This window comes from Pseudopipra pipra, chromosome 1 (genome assembly GCF_036250125.1).
Source record: "Pseudopipra pipra isolate bDixPip1 chromosome 1, bDixPip1.hap1, whole genome shotgun sequence".
NCBI classification, from domain to species: Eukaryota; Metazoa; Chordata; class Aves; order Passeriformes; family Pipridae; genus Pseudopipra; species Pseudopipra pipra.
The window spans coordinates 87006465-87032188 of NC_087549.1; the positions used below are offsets into that span (position 1 = coordinate 87006465).

At 41.0% G+C, this 25724-nt stretch overlaps 1 protein-coding gene across 9 annotated transcripts in view; it reads left to right on the forward strand.

Annotated features, from left to right (window-relative positions):
• The window catches only part of FARS2 (phenylalanyl-tRNA synthetase 2, mitochondrial), a 240492-nt gene that overhangs the window by 150258 nt on the left and 64510 nt on the right, over positions 1–25724 (forward strand). For all 9 annotated transcript variants that reach the window (XM_064663603.1, XM_064663572.1, XM_064663631.1 and 6 more), the window contains one exon: positions 14442–14593. In XM_064663603.1, the coding sequence (XP_064519673.1) occupies positions 14442–14593 (152 nt within the window). The remainder of the gene's footprint in view (positions 1–14441; positions 14594–25724) is intronic.

The window sequence follows — 25724 nt, forward strand, 5'->3', positions numbered from 1 at the left end:
GGGGTGAATATGGAGAGAATGTGGTATACCCAGGTGTGTCATCAATATGAGTGAAGGACATTCCCAGCAATTGAGAGCAGACCACTAGAGACTTCCTTCCAATTTGTTTTTTAAAGAAAAAGAAGCTACTATAGCCTTGACTGCATTTTGAGCTCACTTCAACATGAAGTAGATGAATTTCCAGTTATGAATGCTGCTGCACTGTACAGTTCCTGTCAGTAGAATCATTTTACTGCTCATGTCTTTTTTTTTTGCAGGCAAAAGCCAATGCAACCCAGTCAAAGTACACCTGATACTATCTAAATGATTACTTAGCAAAAACTGCAATAAGCTTCAAAAAGCATGTGTTACTGTGGTTTGCTCTGATCTCTAAGCCTCATATATTTGCAATTTGACTGGTTGAGGCTCTTCAAAACAAATAGCTCAGAAATGAGTAATTCCGTTGCTGAATATATCAACCAATCTTTGTTGCATCCCAAATGATGAAGTATAATGGTGATACATAGTGCTTAAATAAGCCATGGAGCAATTTCAAGCAGTGATAAATATGCTGAAACCCACATTAAATTAGTATTAGGTGAAGGAGTAAACCTGGAAATCTAAAATAACAGTAGATTTCATATTGGTTATGTGAAACTAGAACCAGCTGCTGGCGGTTTTGACAGGAATCCACAGATGTTCAGAGCTTTCAGTCGTATTGTCTACGAAAGTATGTAGCTGGTAAGATGGGTAACCCTTACACACTTGCTAATATTTTTTCAATATTGGTTTAATTACACTGTGAATAACAGAATTCTGATTAGGAGGATGGCACAACAACAATTTTGACTTTAGGCTTTAGCCTTGACCTGAGAACCGACTCAATTTTCCCTACTCAATATTTCTGTTTTCCATGCTCTTTACAGTTGTAGTTCTCTTGTACCTCCTGCCTCTGCATGTCTTCTCCAAACTACCCTAGGGTGGAAAGTTCTTCAGGACAGGAGTTACTGTTCTGTGCTCCATCTGCCTACTGGGACCCTGGTTTCTGGCTGGCAGTCCTAGGTAATTATCACAGTCTGAATATCCGCATGCCTTTAGCAGGGTTTAATACATCTTTGCGAGTATATGTTACGCATTTGATGTAAGAATAAACTTCTGTTTAAGACGTGCCTAAGCACACACTATGCAAGTATGTGTCTTCAAAGGTACAGGTATGTGTTGGTATGCACACACAACCACAGAAATACAAAGGGGAAAAACAAGCAAACAAAAGAGATGTCAAACCCGGTAGGAAACAAGCTCTAATTCTTTTTTTCCAGTGTTGGATAAAAAGATAGGGTTTGTCATACATGGTTTACTTGTTAGCTCTTTTAACATTTGTGCCAATGTTTTACACGCAAAAGATATACCTTTCAAAGAGCTTTTGATAAAATGATCTTTAAAATCATGCCTAAACCCCTACAGTCATCTTCTGCAGTATGATTAGACATTGCAGCTCAGCTGTGGAGTGTCCCTGGGAAATGAGGGCTGGGGAGAACAATCTGTGTATGTGTGTATGCGTGAACAGGAGCACCTTTTGAAGTACATGTGTTAATAAAAAACCCCTGATTTTCAGCTACCACTTCTCTGATCAGAATATGAATTAGGCTACAGAGAATAGCCAAACGACAGAAGGCACAGTTGGGAAGAACCGTATTATTCTTATCATACCCGTCCTCAATTTCCGTCATCTTGTTAGTGTGAGAGACACATGAACCGTAGCAATGACAGCCTAAAACAAAATGTGACAAGTAAGTAGTGCTTTGGGGTGCATATGCTGCAGAGGATTTGGTTTTGCAATCTTATAAAAATTAATCACGGGGAAAAGGCCCCTCTTTTGAGGATTGCTTGTGTCCTCCTGCTCCTGCACATGTGTTAAATACAATTTGCATAATTGTTCCCTCATGTAACCTGTTCTCTTAAATCAGCGATAGTGAACCCATTTTCTGATTCTTGTAAAATAAGGAAAGACATTAAAGAAATACCTGTTCTGCACCAGGATTCTGCTTGTAGAGATTTAAATGTTCTTTATATTTTACCATTACATACTGAAATGCTTAGTGTACTTTTTGTGCTATTTGTGCTTGGTCTGTTCTTAGCTAATGGCTTCTTTGTAATTTTCTGTTTCTAAGTGTTGTTACTCTTTAACAAGAGTATATAGCTTTAGGAACTCTCAGGGTCTGTCTGAGAGTTAAAATTGAAGGCTTTTCTCCCTCTTCTGAGTATTGGACAAGTAAGGAGAGTCTTTTATTTCTGTTTCTCTCTAGCTTACCTACTGTTCTTTAAAGTTCGATATTGGTTTTAGCTTGTTACACTACCTTGGTGTTTTATTATTGATTTTGAACTTTTGTATGAATTCAGTACTTAAGTGGGGAAAAAAGTGAAGTTGGCTACTCTGGAAACTAAAATACTGGATTTTGCCCAGAGTCATAGAATCATAGAATATTTAAGGTTGGAAAAGACCTCTAAGATCATCAAGATCACCATTATCTTAGCACCACCATATTCACCACTAGGCCATGTCCCCAAATGCCACATTCACACACCTTTTGAACACTTCCAGGGATAGTGCAGGCAGTGATTCCACCACTTCCCTGGGCAGCCTTTTCCAATGCCACTTGGGCAGTTTTCCAAAGTCAAGAAGGAAACAGAGCTATTTCACTGGCAATGGAAATCATAAGAATATTTCAAAAGCACTAGTAACCTGCTCAGGTAAATTGCTATACATGGCAATTGGGATCTTTTAATTTCCTAGAAGGATAGATTTTTAGATGCAGTATTTACAGTAGTATTTCCCAGATGGTACAGATTAGCTCATGAGTCTAGAAGTGTAGAAAAATTAGGACATACCTTTGTAGCATAACAGTGTCCAGAGCGTTATATCTGAAGTTATATCTGCCCATACATCATTGCTGTTGTTTTGGAAATCTCTATGCTTTTTAGGAAGGAGAGAGAAAAAAAGAAGTACAGCTTGTTAAGTGGGAAGAAGGACTTTTTCAGGTGTTGCATGTGCCTGTAAGATTTGTGATGCCAGTTTATTTTGGTGTAAGACATATTCAAGTGTTCTAGAGTTTCTGCAATTTAAACAGTAACTCTCTGGAATGGTGAATATAATGAGCAGAATAGGAAATACAATCAACAGTGCTTTATATGAGGTTTTTCATCTAAGCTGAAATAAAATATTGGGTGCGCTTTGTTTCCATTGTTATGCTATGTATTTGGAAGAAATACATCTTCATATTGCTGCAGTCTCTTTCCAAATACTTGCCTTCTTTATTTAGATATAACTCTTTTATATGAATTGTTGATGGGTGCCATATTTTACCCCATTGAGCTATTTATCTCAGCGTTATTATTAAGCATAATGAAAAAAAAACATACAAACCAAACCACTTGAAAGGAGGGAACCTGACTTCTGAGCATGGCAAGCACTGAATGCCTGCAGCAACCAATGCTTTCTGCAGGAATTGCAGATGCTCAGCACTGCTGAAGAGGAAATTCTTAGTATCTGCTGAGAAATTGGGTTTCTGCTGACTTATACCAGTTTATTACCTGTTCCTTGCAGACCTGGTAGATACCTATTAGAGGGGTGTAGGACTGATGCATACAGTCTTTATTTGTTGATGGTTTGTTTTCTGATGTCTGTGTCTTCTCTGCCCTTTTTGCCACTGCTACAAAAAAACTAATAGAGTGATTTTGCCTGTGGGGTGGGATATTTTGGTAGGAACAACAGACAGAATATAGACAGCCTGTACAAAAGGCAGTCAAAAGTCTTAATTATTAGGTTTGGTGTGAGAATCCACTTTACCATTTTGGTGATTCCAAACTCACTGGATTCCTTCCCCAGGACATTGGCTTGCTCATTTTCTATAGATGACAGCACAACATAATAGGGATTGTCCCATCTGTTGCACTTTGTGTCACATCAGTTCTGTGGCAGCAATTGCTCAAATGGAAAAGAGATAACAGAAAAAGCATTTCCTGGTTTTTAGTTGTTCTGCAGTGATATATCTGTGGTTGAAATGGGAGAAGATTAATTAGCACCATGAAACCAACTAGCTCAGTGGGCCGTCAGCTGGGAGGTTGGGAAAGAAGCATGAGAAAAAAGCATATTTCTCCACAGTAGACATTGAACTGCTATAGGAAAATGTCAGGCTAATCTCTTCTTCACCCAGATGCTTTCAAAAGGGGGTTGTAAGAAGCTGAAATGGGTGAGTAGTAGAGAGACATCGCTTTTGGTGATTCTCCCTGTGAGTCCTATTCTGTTCTAGGGAAATGAGAAAATATTTTTGCCATGTTAAATACAGAGTGTGGAGTCCATCACTGGTGTTTAGGAATAATTTGTATTTATCTTTTGGTGATTCTTATAATCAGATCACAAGAGGCAAGGCATATCCAAAAGCCCAAGTGAATGGGTGTCTGGAAATCTTTCTGCTGTGTACACTGCAACATCCCTGCTTTTAATAGGATTAGGTCAATTCTTTCTTTTTTTATGTCCTTCCTGATTTTTTTTCAATTCCTTACTAATCATATAAAAATAACCTTTTCAATGGCAATAGTAGTGATCCTTTCTGGAAAGCTTCTCAAAAGCCATGCATTGTTTCTTAGGGTTTTAACCACAAGTCAGTTTAAAATACATATTTGCATTTAGAGAAGTGTATTGTGACTTTAAACATTTTTCATGACAAATTTAAACGAGCTTGACTTTAAAATAAATTTGTTGCATTTTAAAATAATATTGTATGTAAGAATGCAGTGTCCCTTTTGCTGAGACCACAGAGGCTTAGTAACTAGCATTATTTTTGGATGAACATGTGTAAAGGCAAGCTTTCTACTCACTGAGTCTGCTGCAGTACCAGTCCTGCTGTCCATTCTTCCTGGTGCTTGGAAAAGGTAGAACAGCTTATGAAAGAAGTTTAATCCCTTCATTGGCTGTTACCCATCTTAATTTTTTCAATGTCATAGTAGGTGTTGACTTTCCTTTGTCAAGCAGGCTCTTCTATAATAAGCTGTAACTTTTAGTGTGCAAGAAAGGTTGTACTTGTTCCTGTGCATGTGTGCATGTGTGTGCATTTGTGACGAGACTTCAGGGGGCTTTCCTGATCAAAGGTGCTTGGTTAGCATTGGAAAAGGTGACTAAATGAGATAATGTGCAGAACTGCCTGGTGACTACTTAGGCAGAATATAAGCAACTAAACTCTTTCTTGTTGTGGACCTTGAGGGAACCTGGAATGTGGCTCAAGAGAGAAAGTCTTATCTTCAGCAAGACCCCATAGGGTGTAGCTTATGTGGGAAGAGGACAGAGCTTACATGGTGGCATGCACTGCACAGCAGAGAGGAACCTGATCCACAGATTTGGCTAGACAGCAGCTGTGTCATCTCACACTAAGTGCTGAGACTTAGCTAGAAAGTCAAGCCTGTCCCCCACGGCACCTCCCTGCTCAACCTGAGTGTAGAGTTATAGAAGGGGTTAGGTTGGAAGGAACCACAGTGGGTCATTTGGTCCAACCTTCCTGGTCAAGCAGGGTTATCCTAAAACACATTGCACGGGATTGTATCTAGATTGTTCTTGAATATCTCCAGTGATGGGAATTCCAAAACCTGTTGCAGTGCATAGTCACCCTCACAGTAAAGAAGTTCATCCTCATATTCAGGTGGAACTTCCTATGCATTGGTTTCTGCCTGTTTCCTCTTGTTTTATTGCTTGGCACCACCAAGAAGACCCTGGTTCCGTCCTCTTGAGGCCCCCTCCTTCAGATACTTCTATACATGGTTGAGGTTCCCTCTCAGTCGTCTCTTCTTGAGACTGAACAGGCCCAAGTCTCTCAGCCTTTCCTTATAAGACAGATGCTTCAGTCCCCAGATTATCTTTGTAGCCTGATGCTGGGCCTGCTCTAGGAGCTCCTTGTCTCTCTTGTACTAATGAGCCCAGAACTGGACACAGAACTCCAGATGGATATCATTAGGGTGGCTTCATTAGGGTGGGGTAGAGGGGCAGGACCACCTCTCTGCTAGCAATGTTCTTCCTAATGCACCCTAGGATACCACTGGCCTTCTTGTCCACAAGAACATGCTGGCTCAGGGCCAGCTTGTTGTCCATCAGGACCCCCAGGTCCTTCTTCGCAGAACTGCTTTCCAGCAGGTCAGTCCTCAGCCTGTCCTGGTACAAGGGGTTATTCTTACCCAGGTACAGGACCCTGAATTTGCTTTTTTTGAATTTCAGATGGTTCCTCTCTGCCCATCTCTTCCACCTATCAAGGTGCCTCTGAAGGGCTGCACAGCACCCTGGAGTATTGGCCGCTTGTCCCATCTTTGTGTCATCAGGGAACTTGCTGAGGGGGAATCTATTTCCTCAAGTAAGTAATTGATGGATAAGTTAAACAATACTGGGCCCAAGACTGAACCTTGAGGGACACCATTAGTGACAGACCTCCAACTAGACTCTGTGCTACTAATTATGACCTTCTGGGATCTGCTCTTGAGCCAGTTCTCAATCCACCTCACTGTCCACTCATCCAGTCCACACTCCCTGGGTTTGCCTATGAGGATGTCTTGAGAGACAGTGTCAAAAGCCTTGCTAAGTTTAAGACAGACAATATCCATTTCTCTCCCCTCATTCATCCTGGTAGTTGTTTCGTTGTAGATAGAAATCAGGTTGGTCAAACATGACTTAACTGTAGTGAAAGCATACTGACTAGTTGTCATGGTTTGAGATAGTCCCCAAATCCAATTCCCTAGTTCCATCCCCCCTCCCACATCTCAACCTAATGTGAGATGGGCTTTTCCAGACAAAACACATCAGACTCAAAGTGGGGGAAAGGGAATATATTACAATGACTGTACAAATAAATATAACATCACATTATACACACGATCATAACTATCTCTACCATGACATATAGTATTTACAATGGACCAGATCTCTTCTCCCCTCCAAATAAAAAGTCCAGGAGGGAAAGAAGGACAGATCCCTTCCAGTCCTTAAGCAGCAGGATCTTCTAATGCAGCAGGTTCTGTCTCTCTTCTCCACATGCAGCAGCTGATAGCTGGCTTTCTGCCAGCACTCAACGAGGGAGGTATCAAACTCCCCCGGCCCCATCGCCTCACAACCGAGGGGTCTTCCGTGGGCTTCGTAACCCCAGACAAGGTCGTATCACCACGTCATATCACGAAGACACAGGGGGGTCTTCGTGAAGGTCTGGTATCTCCAGGAGACTCAGCTCCTTCTTGCAGGGCTTTTGTGCCACTGCCTCTCAGGCTGCCACCGCGGCAGCAGTGCAAGGGGGGGGAGCCAAGGTCAACTCCCCCCACATTCCATCTGGCCGTCCCGGTCCAGCTCCGGGACGTCTCTTGAGCTTCTCAGCTCCTCTCTCTCTCCGGTGCTGCTGTATTCCAAGGCTCCTCTAAAACAGGAGTCCATGTCCCTCTTCTCCAAGAGGGGTCTCAAGGGAGTTTTGGGGGATCTGGTATCAGTCTTACCCCAAACTCTGTCTCTCTGCTGCTGGCTCTCCTTTTCCCGGCTCTCCTTCCAGGAGTCCTTTCTCTGGTGCTGCATGTTTCTGTTGCTTCTTGTTCTTATCTTCTGGCTCTCTGCCACCTTCTCCGGTCAGTGTCGGCTGCTGCTCTGCTCCCATGGAGAAAAACATCTCCCAGCATAACTACAGGCACCTAGCCCAGCTTTATGCTGTTCCAGGTCCCCGCAGCCCCCCAACCGGGGCTGGGAGGGGGCCAGAGGCCCCAAGGGGCACAGAGCCCCTACCTCGTGGCTCACAACATGGCCACCACTCCACAACAACCAAAAACTACAACTCTTCTCTTCCGGTCTGGTTGTGATATGTTTACATTTCTGCAGGAGCGTCCATTGGGCAGAACTTCAAAACTTCTAGGGGTTTCCACCCCTTGGGGTCTACCACTTCTCTCAGCCTCTGGGGGAAAACAAGGTCCAAACCACGACACTAGTCCTGATGACCTTCTTGTCCTCCATACAGATAGAGATTGCCTCCAGAGTGTGGTGCTCCATCACCTTTCCAGGGATCAGTGTGAGGCTGACTGGCTGGTAGTTCCCTGGGTCCTCTTTCTTGCCCTTTTTGAAGGAAGCAAATGACATGAGGATGTCCAGTTTGCCTAGGTATTCTCTAACCCAATCCTCCTTTACTAAGGGAAAGTCTTCCTTTCAAGATTCCTTTACCCTGGTCTCCTGGGTCAAAGATCTCTGAGGACTGGTCTTGTCAGTAAAGACTGATGCAAAGAAGGCCTTCAGTAACTCTGCCTTCTCTGGGCCTCCCTATTACCAGGAAATAAATATTTCACCTTTGACAACAGTTTAATTTACCGTGTTTCTTGAAAACATTCTTTTCATTCTTATATTTTCTACAAGGTACTTCCTGTTTTTCCATAATTTCATGATCATTGTTCTTCAGTTTTATGATTGTTTTTCCTCATGGATGAAGGAGGTAAAGCCAAAGAGAGTTCTTTGCCAAGATAAGGAACAGCAATGACTTGTAACCCAGTGCTGTTTTAATTGTGCAGGCTGCTGCTGCTGACAAACAGGTTGGTCCTTCTGCCAAACATATGATTTTCTTCAAGGTATTGATCTCTAGAGTGGAGTCTGACATCCCTCCCCCTTTTTCACCCTTATGAAGGGCTGTGAACTGCACTAGTTGAAGTGGAAACTGGGATATTATTTGATTGATTTGACCTGTGGGTGTGTGTTGGCAAGTCCAGTCAGCTTCAGTGTCTGTAGGCAAATGCTCCTCATGGCTAGTGGCAGCTTTTTCTTCAGTTCTCAACTCAAACAAGAGCAGTGTCAGAACCAGGACTCCTAAACACAGCTTAGAAATCAAATATTTATGTCAACCATGACAAGTTATAACCTTTAGGATTGGAAAGAAACAAGGGTACTTAGAAAGTAAAAAGGGAGGAAAATGGGATGGCTGTGGGAATGTTTAGGCAATCCTTTCCTTTCCCCCAGCTGTGAAGCCCGTAGAAGACTTGCATAATACTGCTGCAAAACCTAAGAGAAGTTGTATCTAAGTTGATGTACACCCAGTTCTCTTCAGTAGTTCAACCCCTTTATGCTGTCCTTCATAGTTGTTTTAAGATGAAAAGTCACTTAAAGAAAGGAGGTTTGGTAATATTTTCATTACCAGAATGCCATGAAAAAAGCAATTTTCTTAAAGAGAAAAGACCTGTTATGCTATGCCTAACCATCCAGCTCAAGAATGCTGTCTCCCATGATGGCAAACAGCAAGTGCTAGATGAACAGTGAAGCAGGTATGAAAACAATGTTTTACTGATCCTGCTCTCCAAAAAGGGCTGATTATACTTCTGTGTTCATTTCCTGAGAAGCTCAGAGCATCACTGGAAGCTAAACTGTTTCTGCCATTCTCCACAGAAGGACAGAGCAGTGCATCAATCCCAGACTAGTCCATTTGCTTTGGTTTTAAGAGCTTAATCTCAGAACATATTTTTATACTTGCTTATCAGACTTTATGGAAGTTCTCTTTTGAAATTTCTCCACTTCCTTCTTTGAAGATGTGTGTGTGTTTACACATAAAAATGTGTATGTGTGTGTGTATACATGTATGAATATATAGAACTTACTATATATACTGAGAAAAAAATTCATTTGATGAAGGGAGGGGTAGAAAACTTATAATAGGGAAGGAACATTGTGACTGTGAATTTTAAGCCATGGCAGCCAAGAAATTCAAAATTATGTTCCCTGCAGCAACTGTAATTTGTCTACGCTGGTCATAAATACGAAAGTATAAATCTAAAAGCTTACACACTAATACAGAGAAACTTCATTATGTGCAAGGGGGATAAGTTACAGTTGTAAATTTGCAAATTTGAATTTCATGCCTGTTACGTGTTTAAATTTCCTATGATAATGCTGTATTAATGTAGTTTCACCATAGAATATATTAAGAAAGGCATATTACAGGACTGTAGCTTTTATTTTGATGTGAATATGATGTTGCATTAAAACTGTATTGTTTATGTAGATATTTCTCCAAAGCATGGGCAATGCAAGACTGTTAAAGCCCGACAGCCACAAGGCTGCTAAGTCTCATATTTTTCTGACTTGGACTGGTGATGGCAGTAAAGCATGGCTGGCTTTTTAATAACTTGCCTGCTGTGGAGTTGCTAACCCAGTTTTTGGTACGTGTTGTCATTAACCTTGCATTTGTGTTGCCGCTGTCAAAATACAAGTACAGCTTTTTCCTCTGCTGTGTTTGTCATTTGTTTGTTGTGTTCCCCCATCTGCAGCCGGCAGCAGGGAAGGAACTGAGTGAGAGTCCACTGCACGAAATTTCTCCTGTCCCCTCTCCATATTGCACTCATGGTTACTGCATCTGGGGAAAAGTGTGGGGTTTTTTCTTAATGGCAAATATTTATGGAAAAGGCTGGTGTTCATCCTATTTTAGGGCTAAAGACACTTCATGGTCTTTTATAGGTTATTTGCTGGCACTGCCTGTGTATTATCCCCTGCTGGTTTTCCTCCAGACTAGGGGGTTCTGCCACGTATTGTATTTTCTCTCCTGTGCAGCTGTGAGGTATCTGGATCCAGCCTAGCTGATGCTCCTTTGCTGAGTGCAGATGAACAGAGACTGCTCTTGTGGTGACCACTTGAACTTGATTCCTTCTGCCAAAGTGTCCAGTGCCACCCTGATGTGGCAATGTACACAGAGCCCGAGGATTTTTCCTATTTTGTGCTGACAAATGAGTTCTAGTGGATCTTGTTGCTGCTTGAAACAGCTGTCCCCCAGTGTCTCAAGCTGCTGCAATACATCCAGCATGTATTAGCATAAACTACTAAGAGGGGCAATTTTCAGCTGGCCTATGGCAGGCCATGAACTGCAGCGGTGGAGAAACAGGCACATGTTTTTATCAGCTGCTGCAGGGGCAGGAATCTCCAACAGCAAGGCAGAGCAGAGACGTAGGGATAAGGAATGCTTTCAACTATCACAAACCCATATAGAGGAGTCACAGCCCTGTGTTTCAGTGGTGCACTCCTCAGGTACATTTAGGCATATGCAAGGCTGGCTGGCGGAACAGAGTATATCACTGGTGTCCAGCTACTAATTTCTTTACTAAAATTAGCATCCTTAGAGGGAAAAGCTTGCAGTTTTAGTAAGTACAAGGCTTATTTATTAACCAGAGAAGGAAGTGTGACTAATGACTAGTAAACATGTATCCTTGAGGGTGGATCATCATAAACTCCTATTTTGTAATTTTAAAAAATGATAGTAATTCAGCACTCCTAAATGCTTTCACCCCTAATGATTTAAAAATGTAATGTCATTATTTGCAATATTTCCTACAACATGGGCTCAGTGGAGTCCTATGGGTAGTGTAATTACTGGGAAAGCGCTGTTCAATGCTGTTGAAAAATGTCAAAGATAGTGTTTGAAATGGAAAGTAAATAGAACATTCAAAGTAGCACTGTGGTGGCAGAGCTCTGATAGGACCAAAAGGAGTGGTTCAGAGCCGTCTGCTCTCTGCTACTCCTGGCCAGTGCCTCGCAGCAATGCTCTGTGGGTGTGATCACTTCTACCTTTTCCTAAGCCTCTTTTCAGTTCCCCAAAAACCTAAGGGGGGTGGATGGTCTGGGAGTGGAAGGAGGAACAGCAGGGCTTCCAGGCTTGGACAGCGTGCTAGAATTTGGCCAACACACAGACTGGTGAACAGAGCCAAGTGGTGTCCTGTTAGCTTCTCCCAGCATTGTGCTGGAGAACTTCTAAGCCATGAAGAGGATGTAGCTGGAAGTAGTGGCTGGAGTTGATAGCAGAGTAGAAGATTTAGTAGAAGAAGACATTCTTCTCAAGGGGAGCATTTAAAGTGTCTGTAAATTCATAAGGAAATGGTCTCTAGGGCTGGCATTTGCCTTGATCTTGGAAAAGGATTAATGGGCTTTAGACCAGTCTGTTGCTAAAGAGCAAGAGAGTTTAGAAAGGATCAAAGAACGGCCAAGGGATCAGTTAGACTACAGTATATGTTTGCTGGGGTGCCTGGATACAAACTTAGGAGCTTCATTTTGACTTGCCAGTTGGAGACTCTTTTACTAGCCTATTTGCACTTTAGGTGTAGCTAAAAAACTATTATGTAGCTCATGTAGCTCTACAACAAACAGATCAATACATTTAGAACTAGGGATTTTATCCTTGTACTAACTTTAGCGTTGATATAATACTCACTGCAATGATATTGACTGCAGCCAGGTGGTGAAGGGACAGTATAATACAGAATAATTGCCTTGCCTTTTACCATAAAAGATTTTTCTGCATTATAAGGCTCTGAGAAAAGGTTAGTACCTAATAATAGAAAAGTTTTGCTTATGTTATGTTTCAAGCATTTGTCCTTCTAGTCTTTGTAATACACACAAGCATACCTAGGCTAGTGACACCATGGATTGAGTCGAAGAAGCAGTTTTCCTATACAGTTGATAATCCACAAAAGCCAGACTCGACAATTTATTACATCTTTGAGCAACTTTGCTCACATGGAATTTGATGACACTAATAAGGTAAGTCAAACTGTGCCAATTACATTTGCAAGATCTGACCACATTGGGTCCTTGTGTACATCTCATTTTAAGTGGGAAATAGAGCGCTGTCTTCATGTGCCTGACATATTCCTGATTCTTTTAAAATCAATAGCAAATATTCACTATGACTTTTGGGTGCTCTATTCCTTTTGGGGTTTAGGGCATTACTGAATTACTTGAACATGTAATTATTTTTCTTTAGTGTCCTTATACCTGTGTGAGTGGAAGTAGGTACCAAGTCATGCTTAGGCTCATGAACCACATCTTCTGGTTGAATAATTAAATGTCTTGAAGCTGGGAGTTCAGTGAGTTTTGGATTAGTCCCCACAAGCTTTGAGGTGTGTTCAATAGGTTCCTGAAATAGAGCAGTGATAAATATAGTTGTAGATGGGGCTGAAGTGGGAATATAGGTGGCTACTGCAGGATTTTAACTTTATTTATGCTAACACATGTACCAGCTTGTTGACTGAGGAGCATCTCCAGCATTTGCAGCTGTGACTTTTGTATAGCAGAGACAATTGTGCAGGTATTGTTTTTTTTATAATTTGGTGTATGGATATGAATTCATTTGACAACTTTATTCCTTTTACAAGTTGGATAATCATTTGTGATTCACAGTTTTATTCACTGGAGGGGTTATTAATTTAAAACTTGCACTCTGTTCCTTATCAGATATTTATTGACTCATTTACACTCTACAGAACAGTATTTGAGTAAATCACCATGCTGTAAACTTGCCTTATTAACAGGTTTATTGCTTTAGCAGGTACTCGCTTAAGTTTCCACTGCTCCATCATAAAACATTCCCAGGCATGGAATACATTTTTGAGTGAGATAATATACTGTATAGACCAAAGTATCCATATGGGATGTCAAATACATATAAGTGAAATTAAAAAAAAAAAAAAAGAAGATGTTTCTTCTTGCAGACCTGAACAATCTTGTGCAAAAGTACTTTTTTCAACTGCAGGATATTAATGGAAGACAAAACTAAGACACTGTATGACCTAGAGGTCATGAAAGGAGAGCATTACCATTTTCTATTCTTCCAAGGGAGAAACATTTCACTAAAGGTGAGATCTGAAACCCACTGAGTCCAAGGAATTTCCATCAAAACTGGAAAATTAATAATTACCTGATTTTGTTTCTCTTCCTGTTTTTGCAAAACACTGTCTTCCCACAAGATCAGGTCTTTATATCTGCAGCAAAGATGCCCCTTTATGTCTAAAAACCTGTTGCGGTACTTGTGGAATGAATAATTATGCTAACAGCAATACCTTTCTTGTTGTAGATGTTTGGATGACTATACTAATGGGAAGTTGACTGATCCTTCTTTTTAAGGCAAAGCATGTTTCTTTTTATAAGCTTTAAATAACAAGGCACCTATTGACAAGACTTCCTTAGAAATTGGACAGTATAAATAATCAACATGTTGTGTCACATAAGAATCATATAAAATACATGTAAATTTTAAACATGAATGTGATAAGAATTTTTGACTCTGTAAAAAGTCAGAAAAATACTTTTACAAATTGCAATTCTACCCAGTGAATAATCACCCTAAAATGATCTCATCCTTTGAAACAGCTCTGACCAAAAGTGTATTCAGGCTTATAAATGCTGATTTTAGCAAACAAAACAAGTTTTTTCTTCTGAATGAATAAATCAAAGTGGTTATGAGGGGGTCTTTAAAAGATATTTCCTAGCATAAAATCTTGAATCTCAGTTGTTTATGAGGTCAGTTTGCACTCCAAAAAGCACTTCAGAAAGCCTCTAAAATGTGTACTCTGTGTGTTATACAAATTCAGAGCAATTTTAGGTATACTTACCAAGTCCAGCCATGTATAACAGTATGATTTTAATTTTTTTTTAGCCACTCAGCAGATATCCACCTTTGATCAATGACATCTCCTTTTGGCTGCCTTCTGAGACATACTCTGAGAATGATTTCTATGATTTGGTTCGAACTGTTGGTGGAGACTTGATAGAAAAGGTTGTCCTAGTGGATGAATTTGCCCATCCAAAGTAAGTAAAACTTTTAATACCTCTTTCCTGTGGTCAGAATATAAGTGATTCTTGGGGCATCCTGTGCAGGGCCAGGAATTGGACTTGATGATCCTGATAGGTCCCTTCCAACTCACCATATTCTATGATTCTATGATTTTATGAATATTTTATTTCTGTATACCAAGAAATTATTGATTCTTACAGTGTTTGCATATTTCATTTTTTAGTTCCAAAACCTTTTCACAACAAAAAAATAATTATGCTTACTTAAAAAAAAATTACCTGTGTTTTGGTTTTGTACTGGTACTGAGCTTCTGATATTCAGACCATCCTAATATCTTGTGCTCAGTTAGTCACAGCAAGAGTGAACAACTGCCTTCCTCAGTATGTCTGGCAGTGCATGACGCTCCTGTCCATGACATGTCTGATATTCTAGTCCTGCTCTTCACTGATTGACTGGTTTTGTCTTGTTCTCTTCCTTTCTTCTTCTCATCCTTATACACTAGTAGACCTTTACTATAGATGTCAGAGCCAATAATGGTTTGTTGCAGAATACTATTGTTGATGTTCAACAGGGAGAAAAAAAAAAAGACTTCATTCCTTTTTTTCTGACACTTATTTATACACTGTTGAACAATCTCTCAGGTTTCAAAACACCTTATGGATATAGCAGCACTGATATGACCATGGAGTGCACAGGGTACTTATCTAACTAATACTAACAGTTGTCTCAAAACTGACAAGTAACAGCTATTACATATGTGCTGTTTCTCAATTTTCTGTTTCCAAATCAAGAGATAGATAAGCTGCTAACTACCCAATTTTCTAAAACTGAGGTTTAAAATAATTTATCTTCTTTGAGACTTTTTTTTTGGTGCTGTAGAAAGGCAGATAATAAACCTAACTGCAGTGTTTTTTGAAGATGACAGGAAAATGCTCCATGTTGTGCTCCAAAAACCTATAGGTTTTTTTATTTTCTTCTTCATCCAGGAATTTGACCCTGTTGTTCTATTGAATTTGATGTGTGATGCAGACCAGATGAACAGATTGTTCTATGCCTAGTTTTCATGGTGGTTCAGTGGATTTTTTTTTTTGTTGTTTTTTTTCCTTTTTACCCTTTTTGTGTGGTGTTATATGTTTCTGCTGCGTGAAGAAAGCGAAATGCGAATGCAATGGTCATCTGAAAGCTTTGAATCATTAATTTTTGCGTGGTTCTCACGCTCACATAAATGGCGTGTGCAGAAGAGAAATATAGGTTAGGGTAAGACAATAAGTACTATTAATTCTAAAGAACAAGAAGACTGTATCCTTCAGGGAAATCCAAAAGCAAGTTTGTTGCATGTATGGGTAAGTTCATATTGTCACTTGGAGTGCACCATCGTATCAGCACAAGTACATAGACATTGAAAGCTGCTCACGCAGATCCTGCTGAAAACATATTTGATTATTTTCTATTATGATGATAGAGTACAGTCAACATTTTTAGTAAAAATTGGGATGTTGAACCCATTTCTGGAACTAACCTGTCCACTCATTCATGCTGAATGACATGACATGACTTATTGCTGCTTTTTGTCTACATGCTTCCCAGTGATAGCAAACAAGCAGTTATCTTTGTTGTTATAGTATCCTTTAGGGGAAAATCCTACATTTAGTGTAAGCAGCTCTGCTAAGGCTGAAGGTTTGGAGAAATCTCATTCCCTGCTCTCTGAAACAGAGGCAGTATTATTCTGTGATTACTCTTGCAGCTTACTGGAGAAATCCAGATACACTGTGAGGGCCTGCCAGCAGCACTGCATCAGTCATGGCTCAACTCATAGGTTATTCTTCTCTTCCTTACTTAGAATAGTGTGCCATACTAGTAGAGTGGTGAGATAGGGCCAGGATTCACTCCTCTGGATTTCTACTATGTGTGTTTTCTCCTTTGATATGCTTTGACACATCCAGAACATATACCAAGGATGACAGATGTTCCTCTGCAAAGAATGAACCTCTGATACCCTCTGTGACTTTTGCAAATAGATGAGAAAGATGACTGCTCACTGAGAATTATCACACAGATTTAGGACTTTACTAGTATTGTTCTCTAAAATGGTTAAGCCCTCACTCAGCAGACATCCAGATATGTTTTGACACTATAAGGAGGAAAAACTTCTCACCTTCATGTCTGAAGAATTTGGGATGTGACACTAATGGATTTATTGGTAAGTGACGTTGTAGTCCTCTTAGTTTGTTCAACTGCAACAGCAATAAAATAAATCTTTCAAAATGCCCCATTAAAAATCAGTGATTCCAAGGAGATTATCTACCACATTAAAAATAGAATCATAAATAAAGAGTGTAACATAATGGTTACTTTGCCCTTTCTCCTTAGAACAGGATGTGTGCAGATATGTAACTTTTGAGAACTGATGATGTAAGCCATATAAGTAATTTTGTCTGATCTCTAAAGGCTTTGGAAGACTAACTCTTTGAAAAGAGTTTTCTACTTAGTCTTAATTCTAAGATAATCGTCTTGTTATAGGAATGATACAGTGGCTTCTTTAATTCAGTGTTGCAGAAAAGCTTCTGGGCACAGAAATTAACATAAGAGATCCTCAGTGTTGCTATGGATCTGTATACTACAAATCGAGATACTTGTAACCATTGCACTGAATTTGTAGTGAATCAGCTGTGGACGATGGGAGAAAAGTGCCTAGGATAGGAAAACCTGCAGTGCTACTGTTTTGCATATTAGTTACAAGCAGCTTAATAAGTTCATGCTTGTAGTTAATCACTTCTAGAATTTAAAATTAAGATTTTTTTTTCATCCTTTAAAAATTCCAGTTTCATGAGGAATTAAGACATTTGGTAGTCTGACTTTCCTTCTTAAACCACCTTTCTTAGTTATAGGACTATAAAGATTGGAAACCAGAAAATGTTATACAAATAAAACTAATTTATAACACAGAAAGGGGTCTTTAAATTAAGATCTTTTATAGAGGCTGTTTGTGTGATACTGCGTAGTTGCCTTCTCTTTGGTTCAGAAACCTTTCAAGGTTTCACAGGGCTTCAGACTGATATCCATGCTCCAGTACATTGCAATTACGGTGTGTATTAGCAGTAAGAATGTATTCCTCTACAGGGAAAAGGAAAGGGGAGGGAAAAAAAGCATGAGACAAGTAATTGTTTAAACAAGGAAGAGATGCCTGAAATCAAGTAAATCAAAGTAAGTCTCGATTATCCACTTTGTAAGGAGATAATGTTGAGACAACTTTCAGGCACAGACAATTAAAAGATACGGCAGGAAGGAGTCTCATTGCTAAAAAGCACAAATTTAGGAGAATGCCAAGTTACTCTGCCAAGGTAATTAAGAACCGTTCCAGCGTAAATGCATTTTAGGTAAACTTAACAAAAAAACCCGAACCAAAACCACAGCATTGAAGTAAACTGAGTAATGTGTAAGGTGTGAAGAAGGCTTTCCAGAAAATAAACTTCCTTGTTTACTTTTGTCTGCAAAAATTTTATTTTATTTTCCTTACAGTGGAAACTAGTTGTAATGGATGCCAGGATAGTGGGACTAGATCAATCGTAAAATCTGTCAAGCAGAAAGTTATTTCATATTGCAGTCAAATGTTACTTTGAGGTGGAAAGATAAGCATTCCCTACTAGAAAATAATGTACCAGCAGTAGTTAGAACACATCGACATTTCTGTATTTAGCTCTATGGAATGTTGTCGTTCCTGGAAATTCCTGTTCACCAGTGCTACAGGTGGACCTCACAGAGCAAAGAGATATATGTGCTCTGTTCCAAGCTGAGAACCAAGTTTTAGCAACTAGGTTGAGGTAGATAGCTTTTGTGTAAAGTGGTTCTGGGTCAAAGATTAACTGTTGGGATTCTCAGCAGGAGTCCCCTGATCCACAAGAACTTCTTCCTTTTTCTTTCATCTCACCAATTCCAAACAGATCTGCCTATCCCAAATGCTCTTTATGAATCACAAGTGTCAAACTAAAAGGAGAACATGGACTTCCCAGGTGTCTGCAATCCCCACACACCTCCCCACATTACAGATGTGTGTCTGCACAAGGTATCACATGAAAGGAGATGGCCTGTTGGTCTCAGCTGTCAAACAGCAGCTGCTCAGGGGCTTTAGGTCTGCAGTTATACTGGGAAATCTGGGAATAGGGGATCCTTGAACAAGAGAGATGTGTCACCTGTGTGAAATATGGCTATTGCCTTCAGAACATACATCTGAGGGAGGGAGCAATTAGTACATGACACTGAACTGGTCAGAGGGTAATTCTGTCAGCTGTTGATACCTTCCCATTGCCTGTAGCATAAATGGGCATCACAGACAGAATGTGGTTGGGAAAATATCACCCAATTTTTAGGATATTCTGGGAATCTAAATGTTGCTTCAGGCTTCTCCTGTTAACACAGTCAGAGTGTAACTTCATTCAAGATGAATAATGCAAAATATGACTGTAACACACCTGTTGTTCAGGTATGTAAAGAATCATCTGGCATATATGAAAAAAAGTGTGACTTCGCTGAAGTGCCAAGGAACTTGAGTGAAACTGTGGTGGTTTTGGCAAGAACAGGAGCAGGGCATCTGTAAGGTAGGCAGAATAGAGAAGTATTCCTTTCAGTGAGCAAAACATTTTCCACAGTCCATCTTGTGGATTTCAGCTATCTTACCTTGGTATATTAGCTTCAAACAGACTTTCACACATTTGGTTGGTGGAACATATTTTTCTGTGCATGGTCTGTGAAATCAGTTCACTGTGACTTGCCTGAAGTTGTCCTATGCTGCATGAGCCATGTAACCAGACACTGGAAAGCAGTGGCTCTGTTTCTGCTACCTCACTGAATTATTTCCTTCAAATCCTTGGAGATCTTTAAGGACCTTTAAGCATTGCTGTGCAAATACATGATGAGTGAGGATTTGTAGCTGACATTTTTCCCTTTGGAACATTTTAGTGAACAAACATTTGCAAAAACAAAGAGAGTGTTTTGGACTGTATTGTTACTGAAGGAAGAAAAGAAAGTGAGGGTTTTTTTCCTTACTTTTTGCAATGGCTGTTTTATGCTCCATATCTTTAAGTTTGGGCCCTCTACTACTCAGCTAGTCTAAGCTGTCTAATCAATATCAGAAAGTAATCTCTTTTCAGTGGTCAAGACTTCTCCAATTTTGGAAAGGAAACAGGTTTCACAGGGAAAAAGAAAGGCTGACCGAAGGGCAGTCAAAAAGTAAAAAGGTCTCTGACCGCTATGAATAAGCAAATCAAAACTGCTGCCATGCAAAGAATCCCAGGGAGAGCAGTGTCTTGCATTTTGGTACACACCTGGCCAAAGTAATAGAGGAAATACTGGCTAGTCACATATGGTAGAATATGTGGTAGAAGTGGCACAAGACATTGGTAACCCAAGTTGTCCCTGATGAAGAGGACAGAGAGAGTCCAGGGGTGATACCTGTCCCCTACAATGCAGCACCACAAAGAGAATCCAAAAGTGCCAAGGCTGCTTATCTTTGCTTTGGGTGAGCCCTAAAAATGTTTTTTCCATCTTAGCATGCCATGTCTCTCTTCTGTAAGGTACCTTCTGTAATCCCATTAGGTGTGATGGCCTCACATCCTTGTTCTGAAAAAGTATTTTCTGCATTTTGCAGTGAGGTTGTTTTCCTACTGGTCTGAGACCTAATTTTTTAAAGTTTGATACTAAAATTTCTCATTTTGTTAGAAAGATAAGGGAAGGAAGGAGGAATATGGCTCCACATTTTCTTTTGCAAAAAAGATATGTAGGTAGGCTGAAAAAGTTATACAAAACTGTAATCAAGATATGCACTGTGTCCTCAGTGGTACTTAAGAGGTAAATTTTTAATCAGAACAACTAAAAATACTCTGAAAAAGCAATGTGGAGACAGTAAGGGGGGAAAAATTGATTTGCTGCATTTTGACGGCTATGATGTTAAAAATATAAGTAGGGAATAGGTAAGAAAGGATTTATTCTTGCCTTTGAGTCAATTACTTGCACACGTCTGGGGTGAGATCTGCACATTTGTCACAGTCTGTTAAATGAAGTGAAAGGAAATGCATTGGCTGCTGTGAAGAAGTAAGGTAGGTGCACTGTGGCACCATCTTTAGAGACTTTGGGAGTACTCAGATGACCTGTGTCTCTTCTTTTCCAAGCAGTAAAAGGAACAGATCTGACAGCAAAGAGTCAGATCCTGTTGACTGCTGTGTTGTGTCAATGCACGCCCCTAGCTTCTTGTTAGTATATGGAAAATACAGTGTAATAACATAATTTCATTTTTATTGCCAGATTTTGCACTTTCCCTTATCTAGATGGAGATAAAATCAAATACTTTTAGGTCTGGTGTATTTATTAAAGCTGGCTTGGTTTTGCCTTGCTTCTGAAACAGGTGAATTAAGCAGAATAATTCTTAAGTGCTTCTTTCTGCTAGTATTACGCAAATTAAAACAATCAGTTCAGTCCCTGAACACTGTGTTTTTCTTCAGCCTGAGCACTATACAATTTGCTGAGGGATTCTTTGAGATTACTTTTAACTGCTGAACTGGCAAAGTCCTAGCAGCAGCTTCTCTGCAGAAAAAAACAACCCAGAAGCTGCTTTTGACAGTAGCTAGCAGAGGATCAGTTTTCAATTAATGAACTATGTTCTCCAGCTCTGGATTTTTTTCCCTCTCTTTTGGTCACATGAATGTAAGACTAATGTTTTTTAAATTCATTAACTATTCGTGGGAGGCTCTGTCAGAGGATACTCATTCACTTTTGAGCCTTTCTTCAGCTGTCGCAGTAGAGTATAACTCCATAGTGGCTGGCTAAAGCACTACAGATGTACCCCCAGTCCATCTTCTCTTTTCTCTTTCTTGTCCCAACCAGGATCAGTGCCACCTGTTTTCTCTTGAGAATAAGAACCTTTTCTGTCCTTCCTGCTACAGACATGCTGATTGCAAGGTCTCCCACATGTGTCACGGCAATGCCAAGCACAAATACAGGCTGGGCAGAGAATGGCAGCCCTGCAGAGAAGGATTTGGGATGTTGTTTGATGCGAAGCTCCACATGATGCACCAGTGTGTGCTTGCAGCCCGGAAAGCCAACTGCACCCTGGGCCACATGAAAAACAGCATGGGCAGCAGGTCAAGGGAGCATTCTGCCCTTCTGCTCTGCTCTCACGAGACCCTACCTGTAGTGCTGCATCCAGATCTGGGGTCCCAATGTAAGAAAGAGTTGGTTCTGTTCCAGCAAGTCCAGAGGGCTGGAGCACCTCTCTTATGAAGACAGACTGAGAGAGTTGGGGAGGGTTTAACCTGGAGAAGAGAAGGCTCTGGGGAGACCTTGTAGCACCTTGTAGTACTTAAAGGGGGCCTGCAAGAAAGCTGGAGAGGGACTTTTTACAAGGCTATGTGGTGATAGGACAAAGGGGAATGGCTTTAAACTGAAAGAGATTGGGTTTAGATTGGATGTTAGAAAGGAATTCTTTACTATGAGTGTGGTGAGGCACTTGAACGGGCTTCCCAGGGAAGTTGTGGCTGCCCCATCCCTGGAAGTGTTCAAGGCCAGGTTGGATGGGGCTTTGAGCAACCTTGTCTAGTAGAAGGTGTCCCTGCCCATGGCAGGGGGATTGGAACTAGATCTTTAAGGTCCCTTCCAACCCAAACCATTCAGTGATGATTCTATGATTCTTTTACCTTGTGGGCATCAGCTTAGAAAACATACATGTAATGGAGTTTGCACTCCTGGTGTGTGCATGTCAGGCATTCCCCTGTGCCCTAGACAAAACCAATGGCCAGTGGTGTTTCACACAGAATCACAGAATCAACCAGGTTGGAAAAGATCTCTGAGATCATCAAGTCCAACCCTGTCAACTAGACCATGGCACTAAGTGCCACATCCAGTCTCCTCTTAAATACCTCCAGGGACAGTGAATCCACCACCTCCCTGGGCAGACCATTTCAATGTCTGATCACTCTCTCTGTAAAGAATTTCTTTCTAATGTCTAACCTAAACCTCCCCTGGCACAGCTTAAGACTGTACCTTCTTGTCCTACTGCTGGCTGTCTGGGAGAAGAGAACAACCCCCCACCTCGCTCCAACCTCTTTTCATGTAGTTTTAGAGAGCGATAAGGTCTCCCTTGAGCCTCTTCTTTTCCAGGCCAAACAACCCCAGCTCCCTCAGCCTCTCCGCATAGGGCCTGTGCTCCAGTCCCTTCACCAGCCTCATTGCCCTTCTTTGGACAGTCTTCAGCACCTCAGTGTCCTTCCTAAACTGAGGGGCCCAGAACTGGACATAGTAGTCAAGGTGTGGCCTAACTAGTGCCAAGTACAGGGGCAGAATCACTGCCCTGGTCCTTTTGGCCACACTATTCCTGATACAGGCCAGGATGCCATTGGCGTTCTTGGCCACCTGGGCACACTGCTGGCTCATGTTCCACCTCCTGTTGATTAGAACCACCAGGTCCCTCTCCGCCTGGTTGCTCTCCAGCCACTCTGTCCCCAGCCTGTAGCGCTGCAGGGGGTTGTTTTGGCCAAAGTGCAGGACCCAGCACTTTGTTTGCTTGATTCACAGTTGGAATGGCCTCAACTACTCTTCAGGTTCTTCCTCTTCCCTGCCTTTTTTTCCTTTGAACAGCAGCTGTGTTGAAATAGCAACTCCATTCTCATAGCAACTCCTAGTGGTCAGGGACTTTCTGGCCAAATTAATTTAGAGTAAACACTGGGCTGCTCAGAGGGAGATGCTTTATGAAGACGTGGGTTCTGCTCGTGTCCCACCAGAGCCCAGATAATCTACCACCTGAGTTGGTGAGGTTTTCATCTCAGCTGCCTAGAGGTTTAAAGGAGCCTGGGCTTGCACTCTGTCAGTCACTACAAGGTAACACTGCCATGCTGATTGCTACGTGGCTTCAACACTTCCCACTTTCTAGCAGTCATGATACTCTGCTGTCCCCAACCAGGACTGAGACTGTCAGAGTTTAGCTTTCCCAGATATCCTGAACAGTAACAAGGACATTCATGAAGCCCCTGCTAGCCATCTGGTAGGTCTTATTTTTTTTTCAGGAAACTGAACCGAAAAGCTTTTAATTCCTCCTTTTCCTCCCAACAAAAACATTCCAAGTTGTAATGAATATAGAGAATAATTGAGTAAATATGCACATGTATTTTTTTTTAAAAAGACTCCTTCAAATATTTTAGAAATTTTGAATTTCAAACACCTCTGTTCCAGCTTCTTTATAGCACCTACTGGATGAAGTCAGATAGCAAATATGAGCATGTTCTTCTATAGCACAAGCCAGAAAGTATTGTTTGATATGGACGTAGACCTTTTCAGTGCTATGTTTATTATCTCTACATGTGCAGACTTGCAATCTGTCTGCATATCTTTGTTAGGCATCCTTTTCAAAAGTATTTAAATGCCTGGCCTACAGTTTTTGAATTGCAGTGGGGATTCAGATTCCTTTGGGTTGCTTTGAGAGTCTCCCAAATAGAAGTTCCCTACCAAAATCAGAGAGTGTAATGAAAAACTATGAGAGGAGTGACAAGTGGGACAGAGAAGTCTTTCCTGTAGAAAAAGCAAGCACTTGAACTGTTCTACCAAAAAAAAAAAAAAAAAATTAAAAAAATCTTGCCTTATACAAAAATCAAGTGAGTTCTGTGACTTATGTCTTTTTACACAGCTTATGATTGCCAGTTCAGACCCCTGATGCCAGTGTTTATTTGAAGACTATCTGGTTGAATAAAAAAGAATAATCAACAGATGGGGAAAGACAGACTCCACCTTCTTTCCTGTCCTCGGTTTTCAGACAGGCACCATGCAAATAGCTGTTCTTAATGGGTTGCTATTGAAGTCTAAGGGTTCCTTCAAACCATTATATTCAAATCAGTTGTGGGGCAGACAGTGTTCTGCTTTACTTTTCTTGGCTCTTCAGAGACTTCACCGAGAGAATTGTCTTTACTAACTGAAAATAATTTACTGTTAATGAGCTTCAGTAGGAGTCCTGTTATTCTTCTTTGGTGGGAGCCTGGTGGCTAACACACAGGCTTGTGGGAGGGTCGGTATTCAAGAAAGGAAAAAGATAAAGTAACCACAGGTCCCATTAAAGGGTGGGGGGAAGCACAGCTCTGAAAGTGTGATGTATCACTAGTGATATTCCATAGGAAATGTAATCACCCTTCACAAGTAATGCGGAGAGACGAAAACTTAAGTACGTGAGCCACACAGAAGACAAGTGTCAACTCCCTTATGTGTTCAGGCAGACACGGAGGATAGACTTGCTGTATAGAAAAGGGATAGCTGGAGTCACAATGAATCATTTCTAAGAGGCTTCTCGGCTGAAGAGCTTAACCTTTCTTCATCATGTCAACCTGAAGTCAGCCATTCACCACCAGTTCTCAGATGCAGCCCAGAAATCTTTGCCACAATTCCCAGAGCACTTCACAGGAGGCATCACAGGAATTAGCAGGGTGATTTATTGACAAGCAGTGGGATGGTGAAAAATGGCTAAGGGAGTCAGCTACCACAGGATGCACGAGCGATAGCAATAGGCTTGTGAGTGCTTCTGAATTCAGAGAAATCCTAGTGAATTGCTAACCTTGTAGACCAGAGGTTGAGACTACTACTGTGCAGAACTGTTTTTCATAGTACGTAACTGTGAACATATTAGAGTTCGAGAAACATTGCAATGGCTGTGACTATGTCAGAGAGAGAGTGAAAGCTTTTGTAATCACCTTTGTTAGAGGTGAATATTGTTCCTCTCTTTCTACTCACTGAAATAGTTTCCTCTGCCTGTGCTGCCTTTGCTCTGATTCTGCCTGATGCTGCCTGGGATGCTGATTGCTTGGCTCTGCTTTCCACCTGGGGGTGGGATGCCATACTCTTCCCCTCTTTTCTTGATCTTTACCTCTGCCTCATCCATTCTCCCATAATAACACTGTAGCTGGCCATCGTAGCTGAGCAGGCTAGGAAGTCAAGATGAACCAGTCCTGTCAAGACCTCCCGTGATGGATGCCTGTGCTGCCGGCTAGGAATCCCTGCAAAGGAATATGGGTGGGGGACGGAAATGCGTTTTGGCTAGGTGTCAGATCTGTACCTGAAGCTAGTTTTTCTTTAATACAATAGATATATCCTTCATGTAACTTTTGTCCCACTCCTCCT